General features: G+C 36.8%; 1 protein-coding gene across 2 annotated transcripts; it reads right to left on the bottom strand.

Annotated features, from left to right (window-relative positions):
* Window positions 1–4,248: 4,248 nt before the first annotated feature.
* Window positions 4,249–10,044, bottom strand: LOC137964005 (protein LAX PANICLE 2-like). Of its 2 annotated transcripts, none has more exons than XM_068811261.1 (4): window positions 9,430–10,044; window positions 9,249–9,299; window positions 8,993–9,065; window positions 4,249–4,670 (listed from the first exon to the last, which is right to left on the bottom strand). In XM_068811261.1, exons 1-4 carry the CDS (start codon window positions 9,993–9,995, stop codon window positions 4,515–4,517), a joined length of 846 nt encoding a protein of 281 aa, XP_068667362.1. In that variant the 5' UTR covers window positions 9,996–10,044; the 3' UTR covers window positions 4,249–4,514. The 2 variants fall into 2 exon arrangements, with proteins under 2 accessions (XP_068667362.1, XP_068667363.1); XM_068811262.1 differs by lacking the exon at window positions 4,249–4,670 and adding an exon at window positions 6,820–6,867.
* Window positions 10,045–18,633: the final 8,589 nt, after the last annotated feature.

Genomic DNA, 18,633 nt, shown 5'->3' with positions numbered 1-18,633 from the left:
GTTGGATAAATTTTTACTCTTTTGAATAATTAACAAAAACCCGTCCGGTTTTTGTATCAAACATGAACCTAATCCGTTTAGAAATAAGGTTAGGTGCATATACCCATTGTCAACCCATTTATTTAAAATTCGACACAAGGAATAACCAAGTTAGGTATGAGTTTGACATATATAGGACTCAAAGGGTCATGATTAAATAGCTCAATATTGTAAAAAAAACATGATAAAAAAATTGAACTCTTACCAACAACTTTCAATTGCAAATCCAAGAGCTCCATGGTTAAGAATTTTTTAAGATTGTTCAAGTTTAAGCCCCACAATAGGCCCAAATCTGATTATTCTAAATCGATTTTTGGAAGGTTTGAACATGCTCAAATCCAGCCTATTGAATTTTTTTTGGATAGGACCCAAACATAGACGGTTTGACCCGAATCCGATCCGAATTTGAGTCTAATGTAAATGTTAGATCATTAGTCGCAGTTGAAATATTATGACAATAAATATACCGTTACTTTATCGTTATGTTGAAGCGAAAGTATGAAAGAGTCTCACATGACTCTCACAATAAAAAATCTCACAAATCTAGAATTCTTATGGTGGAATCTTATAGGAGTCTCACAAGAGGAGGTCTCACATAAAAGTCTTAATTTAAAGGTGTTTAGTTATGTTAGTTTTCTATTTATGTTCAATTATTCAATAGTTCTAGGACTCTTCTTTTAGTGTTTAACTTTGGGTGTAATTGGGATAAGGGTAGTTGAGTTGTAATTGGATTCCATGTGTTTCCTCTATTATAAATAAATACTCATGTACTCAAATTACAACAAGTTAAGTGAAATATTTATTTTTTCCAAATTTAACATGGTATCAAAGCGGGTTTTGTGAGTTGACTCGATCAATCCATAAAGATAGTGTGATCCTTTTTTTATATATCATCTCTAGTAGTAAAGGTTTGTATTCTATCTTTTTTCTTTCTGTCTTGTCCCAATACTTATCATTTTCTTGGTGCTCGCACCTCTATACTGAGCTTTTCATATTACAATTTATATATTAACATAAATACTTGTGAGTCTACTTTCCAAATCAAAAATAATTTTATAAATTTGAGTTTTATACAAAGGGAAATCGATATTTGAAGCTGCAAAGGTCAAACAGCAGAAAACTTCAAATTTTGAGTCATTTTATGCCATCAAGAATGAGATTTTATATGGAGATTTATATGTCAAAAGAAAGATATTTAAGTCTATTTTCTAATTATTAAACTAATTCTCAATCGGAGTTTTTTAGAGGGAGATATCAATTTTGCAAGGGTCAATCATGCTGGCCAAAGAAGAAAGAGTACTTAGTTTGGCCAGATTACAGAGTCTGAAATCTATCAAATTCTTTCTCTCAAAAGAAGTATATTTTATGAAGAATATTATACTTCAGAAGAATAAAACTTCATTTTAATTTGATCTATATTTAAGGAGATATTCGCATTGGAGTCAGCAAAGGTCAGACTATAGAATGAAGAGAATCAAGAGGTCATAAAATATTAAAGAACGAATAGTTTTATGTCAAATTAGATATAAAATTAAAGCCCTTTGATTTTAGTTTCTTAATCAATAAACCATTTGTAATTCTCAACTATATTTTGGGAGATATTAATATCAGAAGCACCGAAGGTCAGTTCTGACGAAAATCTCTCATTTTTCCTTATTTTCTCTCCTATTATCTTTCCATGCATTGATGTGAATTGAGTTTCATTTTCTCCTAAAATCCGAGTTTTTTAGACAAATTTGTCTTCTAACCAGAGAGTTTTAGTCTAACTTAAGCACTCCATGATGTGCTCATTCAAGATATGCAGATCTTGCATCAATGTTGTTTTCAAGTTTTGTATTTTTGTTATTTCGTTGTATATCTTCCGCATAATTAACTCTGAAAAATTGTAGTCACCTAAAAAAAAAGTTATACTTGGTCAAATTTGTTCAGTTATTTCACTAGAACCGTTACAATCTCCTTCTTATTAAGGTAGTGGTTATTTTCTCTTCCTTTAATCCCCCATTACGCTTTTACTTGATGTTATTTCTCCTACCATCCTTTTTTTACTCTCATTTACCCTCGTAGGCCAACCCTTTGGTGTTTTGCTTTGGTTGCTCCTCTTTTTTAATATATGGGTGTTTTTAAGTCCATTGAGACTTTTTTTATTGGTACCCTTTGGGTTTTTATTGTTGTCCTTTGAGTGATAGGCATTACCCACTCTAGTGATTATTATCACTATTCTTGATCTAAATTCTTTGAGGTTGGTTTCAACTTATGTTTTATCACCCATTTTTTTTTCTTTTTAAGAGTTTGTATCCAGTTTAGTACTAATCCTTGGGACATCTTGATAAAGGAGACCATTACTAAAACTATTTTATTTGTTTCAAACTGGGATCATTACCATTACCTCCCAGTTTGAGGGGGAGAATATAAGGAGAAGTATGAGGATGAGATTGGAAATTGAGTGTTGCAGTGGTTGGTCTCCTTCTGAATTCCACGTGCAACAAATAGTATAATCTACAATGAAAAATTCTACATATTGTGGTAATTTTTATGTGACCAAAATATTCAAGAAAGGGAAAGCACAAAAGATGAAGTTTTTGCATCTAGGAAGAATTGCATCTGTGAAGAATTTTTTTTCAGCAAAAGAAAATTGAAGACTAATAATCATTTTCATTGTAAGTTGAAGTTATAAACTCGAGTTTGAGGGGGAGTATTGAAGAGCAGGTATGAAAGAGTCTTACATACCTGTCACAACAAAAAGCCTCATAGAGCCTAAATTCATATGGTAGAGTCTTACAAGAGTCTTACAAGAGTCTTACAAGAGGAAGTCTCACAGACGAATCCGTTTAAAGGTATTTTAGTTATGTTAGTTTTTTATTTATGTTCAATTGTTCAATTTTTTTAGGATTTATCTTTTAGTGTTTAACTTTGGGTGAAATTGGGATAAGGGTAGTTCAGTTATAATTGGATTCTACTTGTTTCCTCTATTATAAATAGAGGCTCTTGTACTCAAATTACAACAAATTAGTGAAATATTTATCTTTTCTAGAAACTCTACACTTTATTATTATTTATTTTATTCATCTTCATGTACATAAACCTTTTGTTTCAAATACATTATTTAAATTGAGTATTGTAAAAGTTGAATCTAATCCATATCCAACTTGGACCCATTTTGGGGGGTTTGAATGTTATCTTCTTTGACTAATTCCTGGCTTATCATTTTTCGAGGAAAAAAACTACTTATTTTTCTTAGTGAAATTTGAAATTTGTGATGTTTTATTGTTTCTTTTTTTTTCTCTCTTTATTTTATAAGGTCAATAACTGTTTGTGTTGAGATCCAGTATGAACCTCCAGTGGATTGAGCCAAGCAAGTTGTTCGATTGTTTGTAGTAGATCTAAAGTAGGTTACCTCGGTATGATTCAAATTTGGTTGAACCATGTAAAAATTCCAATGTACCTTATTTGCATACCTTATTTGGTGTTAGCATATATTATTTTCTACACAGATAGAAAATCTCTTTTCTCTCTCTCTCTCTCTAGAAGGATGTCACTTCATGACATTTACAACACAACTATATTTTATGATTAAAAATAGGAAAAAGACCTAAAACAAACTTAAGTCATAATGCATGAAACAAGAAAAGATTAATAGAAAGAATGAATAAAATTTTTATGTTATTCGATTTTAACTTAATGATTAAATTAAAAAAAAAAATTGGTGCACCTAAATTAGATGAACTTGGAGATCCATATATGTTCTCTGTCATGTTAATTTGGTCTAACCATTAGGTCGAGTTTACTACTAGTCAAATTCAAAGGAAAACTGCGAATGTTAACCACAACTTTTGAGCAGTTCCCATTTACGCTCACTTATAGTGTTAATTATGGTTGACTTATTTTTCTTGGTTTTAATATATTTTTTATTATTAAATTATCTTGGGAAACTATTTCATTTCCCCCACCAACTGAGAAGATATTGCTTGTGCAAAAGGGAAAATAATTTTGTGGAAAATAAAAAATTGAATTCTAAATGAGTATTAAGATCTTAAATTTTATTTGGGTATTAATTAGATTGGTTGGAACTTGTTTCAAAGTGCAGGTAATTTGAGGCCTCAAGTGCACCCTGCCAACTTTTCATAGACTTATCAATCATGATTGCATTGGAGCATCAATTTGCACATCAATATAGTCTCTTCTAATTAATAAAGACAAATTTGGGGAAACAATCAACTAAATTAGAGTTAGTAAATTAAAAGAAAAAAAGAATGTCAAGCCTAGTTGGCTTGGAAATACATTTCATTCCATGTTATTATCCCTAAACCCAACTATGTGTTTTGATATTTCCAAGCTATTTTCTCAATGAATTGAAGAGGTGAAAAAAAAACCAAGAAGAACATAAAAATAACAAAAGAAAAAAACATAAAAAAGAAAATAAAACGGTTGTGATTATTTAACTAAAGATTACATGTGTTCTCTCCCTCTTTCTCTCGTTAACCACTTCTACCGTATCTTAGCACCATCACATGGTCGGTTGTGCTTGAATAAGGAAGCAACGTGATTGCGTCCCTTGAACACCATATATTATCTCGAACATGTTGTAGTGTCATGAAGGAAGAGAGTTGATGCCCTTTACAAGTAATCTCTACCTGCAATTCAAATATATTAAAAAAAGATGTAATTTATAAAAATAAAACCTTAGTGTAAAAAAGCAATCTCTAAATTGCAATTAACACATCTTGAAAGACTAATTTTTCATAACAACAAATATAACAAAAAAGTTAGTGCAAACTTTCAAGTTCTCAATAATTATGCATACCCCATTACTTGATTAGTGCAAGATTAAATCAACAAAAATATAATTAACCACATAAATCATAAGTGAGAATATTACAAGATCATGAAATTTTACATAGTTAAAAAAAGTCGGTCTATTCGAAGGCAATCGATTTTAATTAATGAAGCCTTATACTATACTTTGCAATATTTACTATTTATTAGACCTTAAAGGAGTCAATTTTTACATATATTAGACATTTTAAATTTTTTTATTTTCATTATTTAGTAATGTATTTATTATTTTGCCGTCATGTTGATGTCACATGCTTACGTGTACTTTACCCATCAAAAATTCTTCTCAAACCTTCTAAGTTCCCCTTTCATTTTCATTCTCATCAGAGAAACCCTTTCCACGTAATCCACAGAGCAGCCGGGCAGCTACGGACACTGACTACCCCTGCCCTGCCCGGCCTGCCCGAATCCCTAATCATGGCGCGAGCTAACCAGACTTTGCTTCCAAGCCAAAATGATCGACTCCTCCAAACTTTCAGTGTCTCGCTTGACAGTGAATTGACTTTTCTACCCTTATCTTCTTATAATAATCCCCTCCAAGGGCCACGAAGGTGGCGGATCCAACAAGCACGCCGGAAGCCTCGGCTCCCATTTGTATAATATTCTTCACCAAACACATATCATTTAGAATCTCATGCACGTCTGCTTCACGTCCCTTTCTCTTTCTTACCTTTTCCATCTTCCCCCGGAGTCAACATTCTCTCTTACAGCACAAACCAAACCAAACCCTAATCTTTAAAAAAAATAAACAAAAAAATCCTCCATGCATTCCATTCATGGCTGAGATAGAGTTTTTAATAGGATCGAATCGTTTCGCCTGTATGTAGTATTGTTCTGAACAAGGTCATACATGCACAGGTGAAGAAAAACGCAAATACGACCGAATCGTTTTGCCTGTAAGTTACAGGCCGCCGGCCGGCTCCACCAACTCGGAGAATGATTCTATTGAAGATTCATCCTATCATGCAAGGCTAAAAATATATAATGGTGCGGATGAGGAGATGATGGAGGCTTTAATATTCCACAAAGTGCACCACTTAATAAGGTCCTCGATGATGGTCGAAAGGGCCTGTGGTTCTCTTCCCCGTTCTCTCTCTCACACCTATCAAAAAGAAGACACAGACCTCAACCCTGCGAAAGCATGACGTTTACAAGGTATCAGCCATGCTGATGAACGAAGGGAAGCGTCCGAGTTAAGACCCCGGGCTTCTTCAAGTCAATGCAGCAGCAGCACTCGTCCCTGTCGTGTTCTCCTTTCCTCTAAACATGCCTCTGCTTTTCTCGTACCTTTACTTCACAGTATTTAATCCTCTCACGGGACTTCCTTTCCTTCCTTTCTTCCTCACCTTCCATGGAGATGACGATGGGTTTCCGTTTTCCCGAGTCTTTCGGTGCTGTTATCTCATAAGACCCAGTTTTTCTACGCTTCTTTTGCACCAAACTTGGAGACGTAACGGGTCGAATGCTTAGAAGGGAGACATCTGTGCAAGATGACGTCCATTGAACCGACCATTCTTGCAGTATATTGCACAGCATCCCACTCTTCTATAAATTTATCTTTTTCTTCTCCTACCATACTTGCATGAGCTAAGAAATGTACCAGACTTGGAATTTTCCAAGCCAACTCTGGAATCAGAGTTGTTCGTCCCCATTCATATGAGACTCGACATGAAAGAACGGCACCCAGACTGAGATATGGCTCGAAAATCTCAAAGGAATGTATGAGAATGACATTGTAGTTGACCTCAAAGAAGATAAAAAAAATAAGGTCAAGGCAATATGTAAGACATAAGGAAACGAGTAAGGCAGATTTGTTTACTGAAACCTAACAAACTTATTCCTGTTGGGTGTGATTGACATGAATGAATTTCATAAGCAAACTTGTTTGCCTACAAAAGGAATCAAGCAGGACAAGTCCATGGAATCACTGAGTTGATATTTGTCATCATCGTCTTCATGGGAACATTTCTTCAACTGGAGGTTTTATATCTTTATCTGTAACAAAAATTAAGTCTAATTGCAATTGATCCTAAACAAACAAATCACTGTCGTAATTTGGAAAAACAATTAAGGAGGCACGAAGAGGGATTTTTGTTTTTCTGGGGGTGATTATGAATCAATATTATGTAATAAATCTCTACAGAAACTTCTGTGAATTTCACCTCATCGTGTTTCTTTCTCTAACTTGAGCATCATTTCAAGAAGGAAGATGTATAATAAAATGAGCAGCTCGCTAATCTTAACGTCTAAACTGCCTGGACTTTACAAAAAAAAAAAAGATGAAAAAGAAAAATCTTTACTGCCACTGAGTTTCTTCTGTATTATCTCTTAAGTTTTCTTAATCGTGACCTAACAGGTAAGAGGCTTGCGCCATTTTCAAAAAATCATTCTTCAGGTAATTCATTGCGTAGACTCTAAAGACTAACTGCATTAATGTTCCTTTCTATTTCAATGAGACTTAGTTCCGATTTTAAAGATTTAACAGCTCCATACACGACTTGTTTAAAAAAAAAAGAACTAATGAACAAAACCAAACAGGGAAAAACATGTTTCAATCTTGAAAACCCAGAAGTGCAAGGAAACAACTGGTTATTATCAGATTAGAAGATTCATTAAGAATCCATATCTAAGTATTTGAGACGCTTAAAAGGTTAGGTCATCTGATCAGGGCATTAGACCTGCTATTTGAAACTACTGGTTAACTTACATTGAACATAACAACGACTGGGATGAGTTCCCTGAGCACTATATTTCTAAATATTTTACCTACATATGATTCGTTTCATCCTCCTATCAATTCTCCCTCTAAAAGTAACTCCACTACTGTTCCCTTTTTGTTGTTTAATTGTTTGCCCAGGAAATGTTATTGGTGTATCATTTGTGACTTCTGGACCTTGATTGAAAGCTAGTCCTATAGTCTTAATCATCAATAACAAAGAAGTTTGGTGATTGAGGGGCACATTAAACACAACAAGAGACCCAGAAAGTTTGAAGTTACTAGTTTGCCTTGCATCTTGGCCACCAAGGAACTGAAAATCTTCAATTCAATAAAGAAATCAAGCAGATGGTTATGTGACTTCAGTCACCCCTTTAACAAGGGGTTTTCTCTGTTACAACTACTGGTTTCCTATTTTGAGGTGAAAAAGGAAAGACAGGTGGAATGCCAATCATGGGTACAGCACTTACGGGAAGAAGTTGTGGAGAGTAAAGAATTTTCAGGTAACTAAAGCTTAAATGCACTTTGGGGACCTCCATCATGGGCAATTGATAATGATGTAAAAATAATGGCAAAGAGTTGCATAGAGTGAAAAAAGGCTTGGCTTGTCAAGCTCTCAGGAGTCGCAGCGTATTGAAGGCGTTTCATCTCTTTCAATTTCAGGATGAAGGGTTGTTTTCAGTTAGGTGAAGTGTTGTTCCCATGGTGCAAGGTGGTCTCTTAAGAGTAACCAAGGCAGTTTATGGCTTGGCCATGGAATCAGACATGGTTTCCCTTTGCATAATCCACTCACACTCCACTCTTTTCTTCAGTTTTTTTATAACTGGCAAGTGTTTTCAGTGTCTGCTATTGCAGAAACATCACCAGAACTGGGCCATATGCCTTGCATGGAAACACTACAAACCTACTGTCATTAACTTCTAAGATGTTTTGGTGACTAACAAACAGGCCGAAGAAGCTCCGATGTAGCTCTGTCAGATTTGCTCTTGACTCTTGAGAGAAACTCCATCAGATGAATACGCACCACCTAAAATGCGACCACCAGAAGGAAGTATCCCATTTCCGAATCCCTTTTTTTGTTCTCCTGTTTCTTTCACTTGTCTAACACCATCCCATCTAGGATCTAAGAAACTTTCTTAGTTGGGTTTTCTTCTTTCCTTTGTTTCCCTTGCTGTGAAGGAATGCCAGTTTCTAGTTCTGGCAGTGTTTTTTCCCAGTTTGCAAATCGAAATTAGAGTAGGAAACACCCAAGTAACCAGATGGACAAAAAGAGGAAGAGAGATTGAGAGAGAGAGAGAGAGAGAGAGAGAGAGAAAGAGAGAGTGGTGTGCATTATCAGCAGCGTTACCAACTACTAGTTTTAGCATTTAAAAGGAGAAACAAAGGAGTAATGGCTATAAATACCTCTGATTCGTTGTTAAGCCCCAGTTTATTGGCCAAGTACTTCATTAACAATCGGACCGTCATCCGCCCATCTCTGTGAAATCCAAAGAAACAGAAAAGTTCAGAAGAAGGTGACTTGAGCTAACTGCTGCTATATTCCATTAATTTCACATAATAATTAAGCATCCACTCGCACAAAAGAAGAAAAAATAGTTCAGCAGAAGGAAAAAAGTTTATGAAGAGGAGAGGACATGGATGGAGGAAAAAGAAGATGTACTTGATTCTCAGGTAGCTCTTGGGTATCTGAGGCAGAGTGGGTTCCTTCCGTCTGGATTAACAAACCCAGTGCAATCAATTACAGACGATTAAAAAACTGGAATAGAATTTATATGAATAAAGAACATGCTCTACGTTTTGGCGTCTTCTTCCTCAAGTCCAGTGGTAGTTTTCTTACTTACTGGTTATGTGAAGCTTGAAGAACGAACCAAATTCCAGCCTGCGGTCTCCGCGGGGCGTCGATGACTCTGATATCAGAACTGGGTCCTCCGGCTTCGAAATTCGCCGGAGGGAAGCCTATCCCGTAAGAGTGTTGTTGTTGCTGCAATGACTGCGAATAGTATGGCATCATAGAGGTGGAAGGCATGGGAGTCCAGGGGCCGAGCCTCGGCCCACCCCAGGTGATCTCCGGCTGCTGCTGCCGGAGGCTCAAGCTGGTAACCGGGTGCTGAAAGAAGAGAGGCGGACCCATAATTGACGGAGATGTGCCGCTGCTCTCTCCAGGATACTGTCGCGTCTGGGCCGACGGCAACGGCTGTTGCCGGTCTGGAAACAAGTCGAGCTCGACAAACCTCGACGGCTGTTGATCCTGCCGCATCTCGATCGGATTCGAGTGGCTGCCCAGACCCAATTGGAGCCACTTCTCATCCCTCCTATCATCCACTTCCTGCTCCTCGTTCTCCTCTTGCGCATGCTTGGACGAGCCAGCCTCGTTCAAGCTGGTGGTCCTCGACTCCTCCTCCGCCATGGGATCCTCGACGGCCAGATCGGAGCTCAGTTCAAACTTCGCGACGTGGGTCGTGTTACCCGCCGTGTGAGTACCGCCGCTCCCGCCTCCGCCGCCCTCGCCTCCCCCGCCTCCGCTGCTCGTGTAGAACCCTCCATATCCTGTGTACTGTACAAGGTTTCGAGCTGGAACCATGGTCATATCGGATAATCCGGAAATTCGCTCCCTCCTCTCTGCTGCTTGGTCCCTTCCTCTTCCACTAACTCCTCTATATACTCTTCCATCTGCTAACGTTTCCGCGACCCTCTCTACTCCCGTTTTCCAGTCCCATCGGATCCTTTCCCTGTAGAAGACGACGGAGACGAAGAAGAAGAAGCCATAAAAATTAAGGAGAAGCCTCGGCTCTTTCGTATTTGTCCAATTTAAACATATATTTTTTCTTTTCCTTTGATCAGCGAGAGCCTATCCCAAGACAAGAACGAGGAAGCTCTTCGATTTCACTTTCCATGAATTCTCTTTGTTTGGAAGCTTATAGGGGGAGATGGAATCGTTGCAGGGAGGAGACGGTGGTGAGTCAGTTATATTAAATTTTTAATTAATAAAGAGAATAGTTTATTTTTGACTTAGCAAAAATGATAAATATGTTTTATCTACCCAAATCTCTTAGCACCTTAGGGCATTTTTTCAGTTTCAGTTGACCACAAAACTCACTGCTTTCCCCATAATGACTCCTCTGTCCTTCCCTTGATCATGTGCTCTTAGGGAAATCCTTTTCTTAATCCCGTCAGAAGATTACGTTCTCTGGTGCGCCTCACCATCCTAATTCGTGTACTCTCAAAATTTATCATCATTGAAGGAGAAAGAGAGAACATGTGCAACCCACACTTCGCCCACTCTTTCTATTAACTGTACAAAGTAGTTAAATGTCAACCCCCCTCCACGCGCACTTTAGCTCTGACCGCGTACTTTAGCAATTCCATCCAACTAAACTTTCTGACCCCTTTTCCTTTCTCCAAAGTTTTATTTTTTAATATATATATTAATTAATACACAATTTTTTATTATTATTATTTTATTTCCTAATTTCATTACCTGTCAAAATTAATTAAATAATTTATTTATTTTATATTTTTCTGTCACTCTTCTCCTCCCTGAAAAGCTGATCACTTTATTTCCAGCCCATCAAACCTGGTCTCACAACCTCCATCACTCTAAGTAGGCCCATGAAAATTAACGGTTCTGATGAAAAAGATTATTTATTTATTTTTGTGGGGGTGGATGGGTGCATGGGAATTGAAAGGGGTAAATACTAGGCGTGGAATGAAAGCATGAAAGGGAAAAGAAAAGGATTTGATGGGGATATCTTTCTACCAAGAAGTGACCATTCAGATTCCTCAGTCCTTATTGATTGCAAGCGTGTGGTACATGAAATTCCCACGTGCACACCTGTGGGACCATCTATCACCTCATTATGTGTACCAAAACTAAATCTAAGGATCATGTCCATGTTGCACCCCACACTTGGGTGGTTCCTACAATCTTATGACCCACGAAAATGATCGCTTTTTTTTTGTCTAATATTTCTTCTTATAATTCCTTAAGACAAAAAATACAAGTCAAGGTTCGTTAATGCATTTAATATGAGAGAATTGGTTGTCTAGGAAGACAGGGATAGCTTCAAGAAATGTTGTTAATGGAATACGAGTCGATAATCTGCATTTAAAACATTAATTACTTGATGGGTTTTGTTTATCATGATTTCTAATGTGGATCATCTCTTTCTTGTTAATGTTATTAATTAAATTAATCGTTATTATATACTTATAATTGATGGATACAAGCATATACGCGTCTGAAGGGGTCGGGTGAGTGTCTTACGAAAACATTTCAGATATTTCAGAGGGTGAAACTGATAAGGGATAAACATAATCTCTTCAATTATCGGATCAGATTTTATTGGATTTATCTTATATTGTATTTATGAGAATAAAAATTAATTTTTTTATTTAAATTATATAAATACCACCCTTAATCAATTGCATAAGCGATCATTTCAAGCCATTATCCAATATCCAATCTGACGATGATGCACTCTCAATTGCAAAGGCTCTTCGACGATACGGTGTATACGTGATCATAATGCATGGATTCTCATCCCCATGAATGACTGATCAATCTGACGCAAGAAGGCGTCGCAGGAGTGCATTGATTGAATACATCAAGCCGAGAGTCCACGCACTCCATTATGATTCTGTCTATACTTTTGCAACCCTACCAACAGATCTCTGTACCTATTTTACTCGTCTCCTCTCTTCCTCGACCCCCCCTAAACCCTAAACAAATTCTTCCTTTAAGCTTTCAATGGCAATGTCCCCATTATAGAAAGTGGCTTCCCTTCACACGCACTTTTCTTCCTTTAAGAGACTCCAAATTCTTCTCTCCCTCCTCCTTTCATCATCGTTCCATCATCGATACCATCATCACCATCGTCCACTCAACTTATGCCCTAGACGAGAAAACCAGATCATAACTCCATCGGCACTCTTCCTCTTTCAGAGAACAGAGCAGCAGCATGCAAAGGGCGAGTGACAGTGCATGTGAAGTCATGAGTGAAAAATGTCAGTGATGGTCGTGCATGCATGCATGAGCATGTTTTCTTCTGTGGGTGTCAGGTTTCTGTGTTCTTCCCTCTACTTTTGCTCCATTTATCTTCCATAATTCGGAACTCAAGATGGTTGAGACTGGTAACTGATTACATCTCTTCCATGGGGAAGAAAAGAGAGAATTGATATGTGTAAAGAGGCAAGAGGGTCCCAATATCTCATTTTCCCACCTAAACTCGATTTCATCAGGATGACATGCGTGATGACTTCTTTTACAAAGTCTTAGTTGATCTTCCTTCTTCATGCCTCAACTGATGTTAACAAGATATAGGGGGTAGAGATCACTAAAAGCACAAAGATAAGAGAGTGAGGATGAAGTCTTCTCCTTATTGGTTAGGTCATAGGGTTTGTCTCTTTGATGTAGATTGTAGAATATATTCCTAACATAGCCAACTATATAGTGTACAAAATGTCACATTCCTTAATTATCTGTAATGTAATATTATGTTAAAGTTCGGTCTAGGTCCATCCAAAATGTCTGGCTGAAATTTGAGGCTCCTTACCAACACTCTCCTCATGTGTGAGTTTTCTTTTTAGCTTCTAAGTAGGAATATTAAAGTTGAGTCTAAGTCTATCCTAAAATGGCTAGTTGAAGATAAGGAAAAGATTGTTTTAATCTTGAATCAATGTGAAACTATTCTAACATATTACACCAATTGTCGGAAGAAACGTTCGAGGCGCATGTTTATGTAAGATTGGTATAATAGGAGTACTTATCGATGACGGAAGTATCGATTTTCTAAACCATTGAGTAGGTAACTAAGTTGTGTCACACAAGGCCGAGTGTGAAACAAGCTGTAAAGTGCAAGTAGCACACAAGTCTTTGGGCACTCTTAGAACTTTTGCACACTAAGGAGGCAACCATGTATGCTTCCTCAACCCAAGAAACGGAATGAAAGTAAATTGTGTTCATGCAGATCAATGGGGGAAAAAAGACTAAAAGTGAAGGCTTTCATCACTTATTCATCTCAATTATGAACATCCAAGACCACAATGCACGTCAAATATGAATACTACTTTAGTTCTTCTTTGAAAACACCCACACACGTTTATCCCAAAGGTGTAGAGTTTATCTCATGAAGGCTTTTACTATTATGTGAATGAGTAGGTCGGCCACTGGAAGGAGCTTTTTTCCCAATCAATGGCGCAATGAAATGGGTACGTCGCCTTGGCAATGCCTTTTCATGTACATTGGCGAAACTCCGGTAGCCTTGTGACGCCATTTCTAAAGCTTCCAAACACTGAGGTTCCTACCCTTCTGCGAACCAGCAAATTCATGGTGAGGAAGGCTTGGTTTCTCCTCCTTGAAAAGTCCGCCGAACAGGCAGAGGGTGCAGTTCCGGGAGCAATTTGGGGAGCTCACGGCGAAGAAATAACTGTCTACTCCGTCTTTCCTTTTGGTGCAGACCTGCTCATGGCGAAGAAAAGCTGAGATTACTCTCTAACGTAATGGAGTACTGGTTTAATGTGGAATGATGGAAGAAAAGATTTCCGTGCTAGTTAAGGGAGATCATTATCCTCTGTGAGATTAAAGTGAAGAATCTAAAGGCACAATGGATGCACTGAATTAGGGGAATGAAGTGGGGATTCTTCTTCTGCTCATTTACCTTATTGACTTGTATGTTAGAAAAGCTTGCCTTGAGACCTAAGTAATTTGCCTGTCATGGAAAAGGAAACAGTGTACTCCCATTATCATCCTGAAAATCTAAGTTACCTTGGGTTTCAAGCGCATGTTTGCATCAAATTTTAAAAATCACTTTTCTCCTCCATTATAAATCATTGTTTTTTTGTGTTTTTTTTATCATAAAAAAATAGAAAACCCCATTTTTTTAAAAGAAAAATTATGGCTTCTAAAACTCGATCAAAACAAAAGAGGCTCCATAACCCAATCGACTCCTACCTAATTGGCGGTCGACTTAGTGAGTTACAAAACCATAATCTACATCAATCTCTTATAGGGTATAGCTTGAATTTATATTTATCGATAGCCCCAATTCAAGACACATATCAGATTTTGAGAGGGGGGACGTCGAGATAGATCGAAACAATCACGCATCAAACTCTAACATCTTCTTAACCATTTAACCTGATACACATCCAACATGACACCAAATGAAACTCGATTCAACTCCAACTAATATTGGCTACACCCAATTTTTTCTTCTTTAAAAAAGTCATATTATTTACAAGAATACCATTATCTTTATTTTATTAAAAAAAATAAAAAATAAAAAGAAAATCTCAAATTAATATGAATCCATTAATGAATGAAATACTAAAATAAATATAAAATAAGATGAAATCAAAATTTAAGATTGGGATGCACCATTGAGACAAGCAGCTTGTTGAAGGTCATAAACCATAGAAGCTGGTCTGTCTCTCTCGCCTGTGTCACCATCTCTAACTTAACCACTATGGAGTCAGAGCCAATTATCATGTTTCCTATGTAGTATGATTAATGAGAGAAGATTGAGAGGACCACATGCAACTGGCCACTCATCCAAATATCCTGTGTGAGAATATGCCCATGATATTGCTCACCTCTTTTACTAGGAAAGCTACAACATTGTCCTTAGTGGTGGGGATGCCCCTAGTTTTTTCCTCCTCATAGGCCATTCATGGGGTTCGTTAGGGTTGAGTGATCAAAATGGAAGTAATTGCAGTTAGACGTCAATTACATTATGCATGGGAGACAAGTTCACATTACTTTTTTTTTTTTTTTTCAAGGGGAATGAAAAGTGGGATCACCTATTTTTTGTTTTATTGATATTTCTTTCTTTCTTTCAAATCATTGGTGGATAATATTATTTACCCATATCACTGCTATATATTGTGTATCGAGTGACAAATATTGGATTTTAAAGTGGGCGATAACATTAAGATGTATTGTTCTATCGATGATTATTATTATTATTATTATTATTAACAATCAGGTCTTGGTGTCACGATTTACATGAAATTACTTTTATTTTATTCAGTTATCATCGAACAATTATTTATAAAAATGTCGTAGCACTTTGACCATTGGGTATATATCTAATTATTCAATAGCACTAATTATTTTAAACATTACGTGTCAAACAATATCACATTATGGACCCATATCTAGTCGTATAATGTAACGGGGTGGCAACGGATAAAATAAAAACCGACTCTGTCTTAGGAACCCGCCCCTGCATAAAATTGTAAAAAAAGATTGGATTTCTTACCCTGATTGGTCCCAGTATCCTCAAACTAACTCCATGTTCGAAATTATTAAAAAAAATTTATTCACGACCTATGGAGGAAAAATGAGAAACTCATCCTCCACTCAAGTCGATCAAAGTTCCGATTTATTGAACTAGCCCCGTTGCCATCCCTACTATATACAATGTGGTGGTATTGGTCCATTTCAATTAGTCATCTAAATCTCATGTTACATGATCGATCATGGCGAGCACTCTGGGATTTCTCCCTAATCTCCTCTATTATCACTAATAAACTAAGTTCCCATCCATAATCCTCTTATCCTAATACAATTCAACTTGACCCATGGCACATGACGTGAAAGATGATACTTGGTTAGAATCTAACCTAACTCATTGTCCTCATTTAAGATTAAATCACAAAAAAGGACAAAATTTGGGGGAATATTCATCAATTGGGACCCATTTATAAAATTATAGAAAAGAACGTGAGAGTTCGTTAACTCTAAGGCCGAGGTCTGAGGCTGTCTGGGAATGATGAGTGTATTAATTAATTAAACATAATCGGGGTTAAAAACGTGAATTAAAAATCGAGGGTGGGGGGAGTTTAGAAACAATCAATAGAAAATTCGTACCTGAAAAATAATTAATAAACAAATGGGGGACTAATGATGGAAGGAATAGAAAAAAAGACGTTGGCGGGGTCCACCAAAAGGACCCATGAGCATCGGCCTCGCACGCGTTGTCAGGTGGGACCCATCGTCGCACCTCCACCCATGCAAGCGTGGAATTCCACGGCCAGGCCCTGTCGGGGATTTTAGCGGCGTACGTCTTTATCGTGCGCCTTAATGCTTATCCTGCGCACTTGAGGGGATCAGAGAAGTCCTGCTTTGCCTGCTTTCAACAAAAAAGGATCGGTTGATGATTAATTTGATTGTAGCCACCTTAATCTTTTTCTAATATCATTGCTTTTTTCTTAAAAAATTTGATCTCGAAATGGTCGATATGGTATAAATTTTTTTTTAATTTCTTTTTTTTTTCTTCGGGTTTATTTATAAATCAATCCATCATTAAAAGATGATTTTATTATTATTATGATTTTTATATGATAATGTTACATGCAAAAATGACCTTTTATTTTAATTAAATATAGAATAAAAATAATTATTTACATAAAAATACACCCTGAATACCCATAAAAACCGAAAATCGGACGTAGAAAATCAACCAAAGTACATATAATAGGAGAATATATTAACAAATTGGGTTTAAGGTATTCGGATCTAACGGAGATACTCGAGAAGAGAATAGAAGAGCAAAACAGAGAAAAAGTTAAAAGAAGAAGGAGAAAATCTAAATTTTGGCCATGACAAGTTAACAAAAACCCTCGTGTAGAGAAACAAAGAATGTTTTGCATTAGGCAATGATAACCCACCACCAGCACTAGCACCAGCACCACCATGGAGATTTCAATTTTCAAGAAGTAGAAAAGGCTGATGATGGACTTTAAATTGATCCCCACGTTTGGCAAAAAGCCAACCGGGTAAAAAGGTTGGTTTCAAGGTCAAATTGAGTGTAATTAGATGAAGAGCAAAGATACTTGGCAAAAAGCAAAGAGGAGTGGGGGAAAAAACAAATCTGTCAAGGAGGACAATCTGTATAGTTGGAAATGATGAGGTTGTGTTGACAGTGAGTGGGAAACAGAAAAAGAGGAAAAGAATGGAATATTTGGGGGGCAGTGGCATGCATGGTGCCTGCATGTTTTCCCCTTTCCTCATTTTTTTTTTTTGCTTCTTCCCCTTTTGTTTAATCCTTTCTCTTCTGTTATCACTGTTGGAAGCTAAGCAAAGAGGAGTGACAGAGAATATATTAGTGTAGAAGCCAAGAGGGGGGGAGAAGGGGGAGGGGTCCCTTTTTGGCAGTCATGGAAAGGGTCTTGCAAATGCAACCAGAGGAAAGTAGAGGCCCTTTTTTTGCCCTTTCCTTTTCTTTCTCTTCTGTCTTCTCAGCTATATGACCTAGTCCCGGTCTTCGTCTCCCCACTTTCAAACAGTGTAAACGTTTCAAAAGGCTGTGAAGTTGGGTCAATTTAAAATCTTTGTATTCACTAATTCATATAAGATTATTTCTTAACATTCATCTCGTATGAATACCTGCTCTAATATTATGTAAACTTATATTTAAAATTTATCACAAAATGACTAACCAACTTAAGAAATCTTTTTCTAATTAATAAGTTTAAGATTTTTCTACTCACTAATTTATGTGAGACTATTCCTTGATAAAACCATACCAAAGGCTAACCTAAACAAGCAGTCCCACGTTGAGTAGCTCCCTTCCACCTTCTACTACCCATAAACCCTGCACAGGAAACTCTTTTTCAAATGCTCCACTCAGCATGACATAAGAGAGACGGTTTTTCAAACACTAAACAGTACTGGGCGTCTTTGCAGTAATTTTCTTCTTTCTGAGAAAATGGTTAACGATGTTATTTTGTTTCACTGTTGATGATAACTAAGAAAGAGTCGGCAAAACAGAAAAACAGACGATATCGTTGACTATATTTTCAACGACATGGAGCTTTTCTGAAACAAATTGAATGTTTCTTACACTAATCTATCTTTAGCCCTTCTTTTCTACCATTTACACTCTCTTTTCTGCCTTTTCTCTAATCAAGATCTACCGTTCAGTCAAGCAAAACATAAACCCATTTTTTGAAGTTGAAAACTCTCCAGAAAAATTCAATCTTCTATCAACCGAATTCTTTGACTTTCAGCAAATCTACAATTCAAAAAATTTCCATAATTGCTG

This window comes from Aristolochia californica, unplaced genomic scaffold (genome assembly GCF_029961685.1).
Source record: "Aristolochia californica isolate CCGP_79_NKW_82.1479 unplaced genomic scaffold, dmAriCali1.0.hap1 SCAF_4, whole genome shotgun sequence".
Lineage (NCBI taxonomy): Eukaryota > Viridiplantae > Streptophyta > Magnoliopsida > Piperales > Aristolochiaceae > Aristolochia > Aristolochia californica.
This window is presented reverse-complemented; position numbering and strand designations above follow the sequence as displayed.

Bases quoted from the DNA above. Each gene is read 5' to 3' on its own strand.
- LOC137964005 (XM_068811261.1), bottom strand. From the start codon at position 9,995: ATGGCGGAGGAGGAGTCGAGGACCACCAGCTTGAACGAGGCTGGCTCG. The intron at 9,300-9,429 runs GTAAGTAAGAAA...TTGTTAATCCAG, and splicing joins CTTCAAGCTTCACATAACCA to ACGGAAGGAACCCACTCTGC. The intron at 4,671-8,992 runs GTATTTATAGCC...TTTGAATTGCAG, and splicing joins GGCTTAACAACGAATCAGAG to GTAGAGATTACTTGTAAAGG.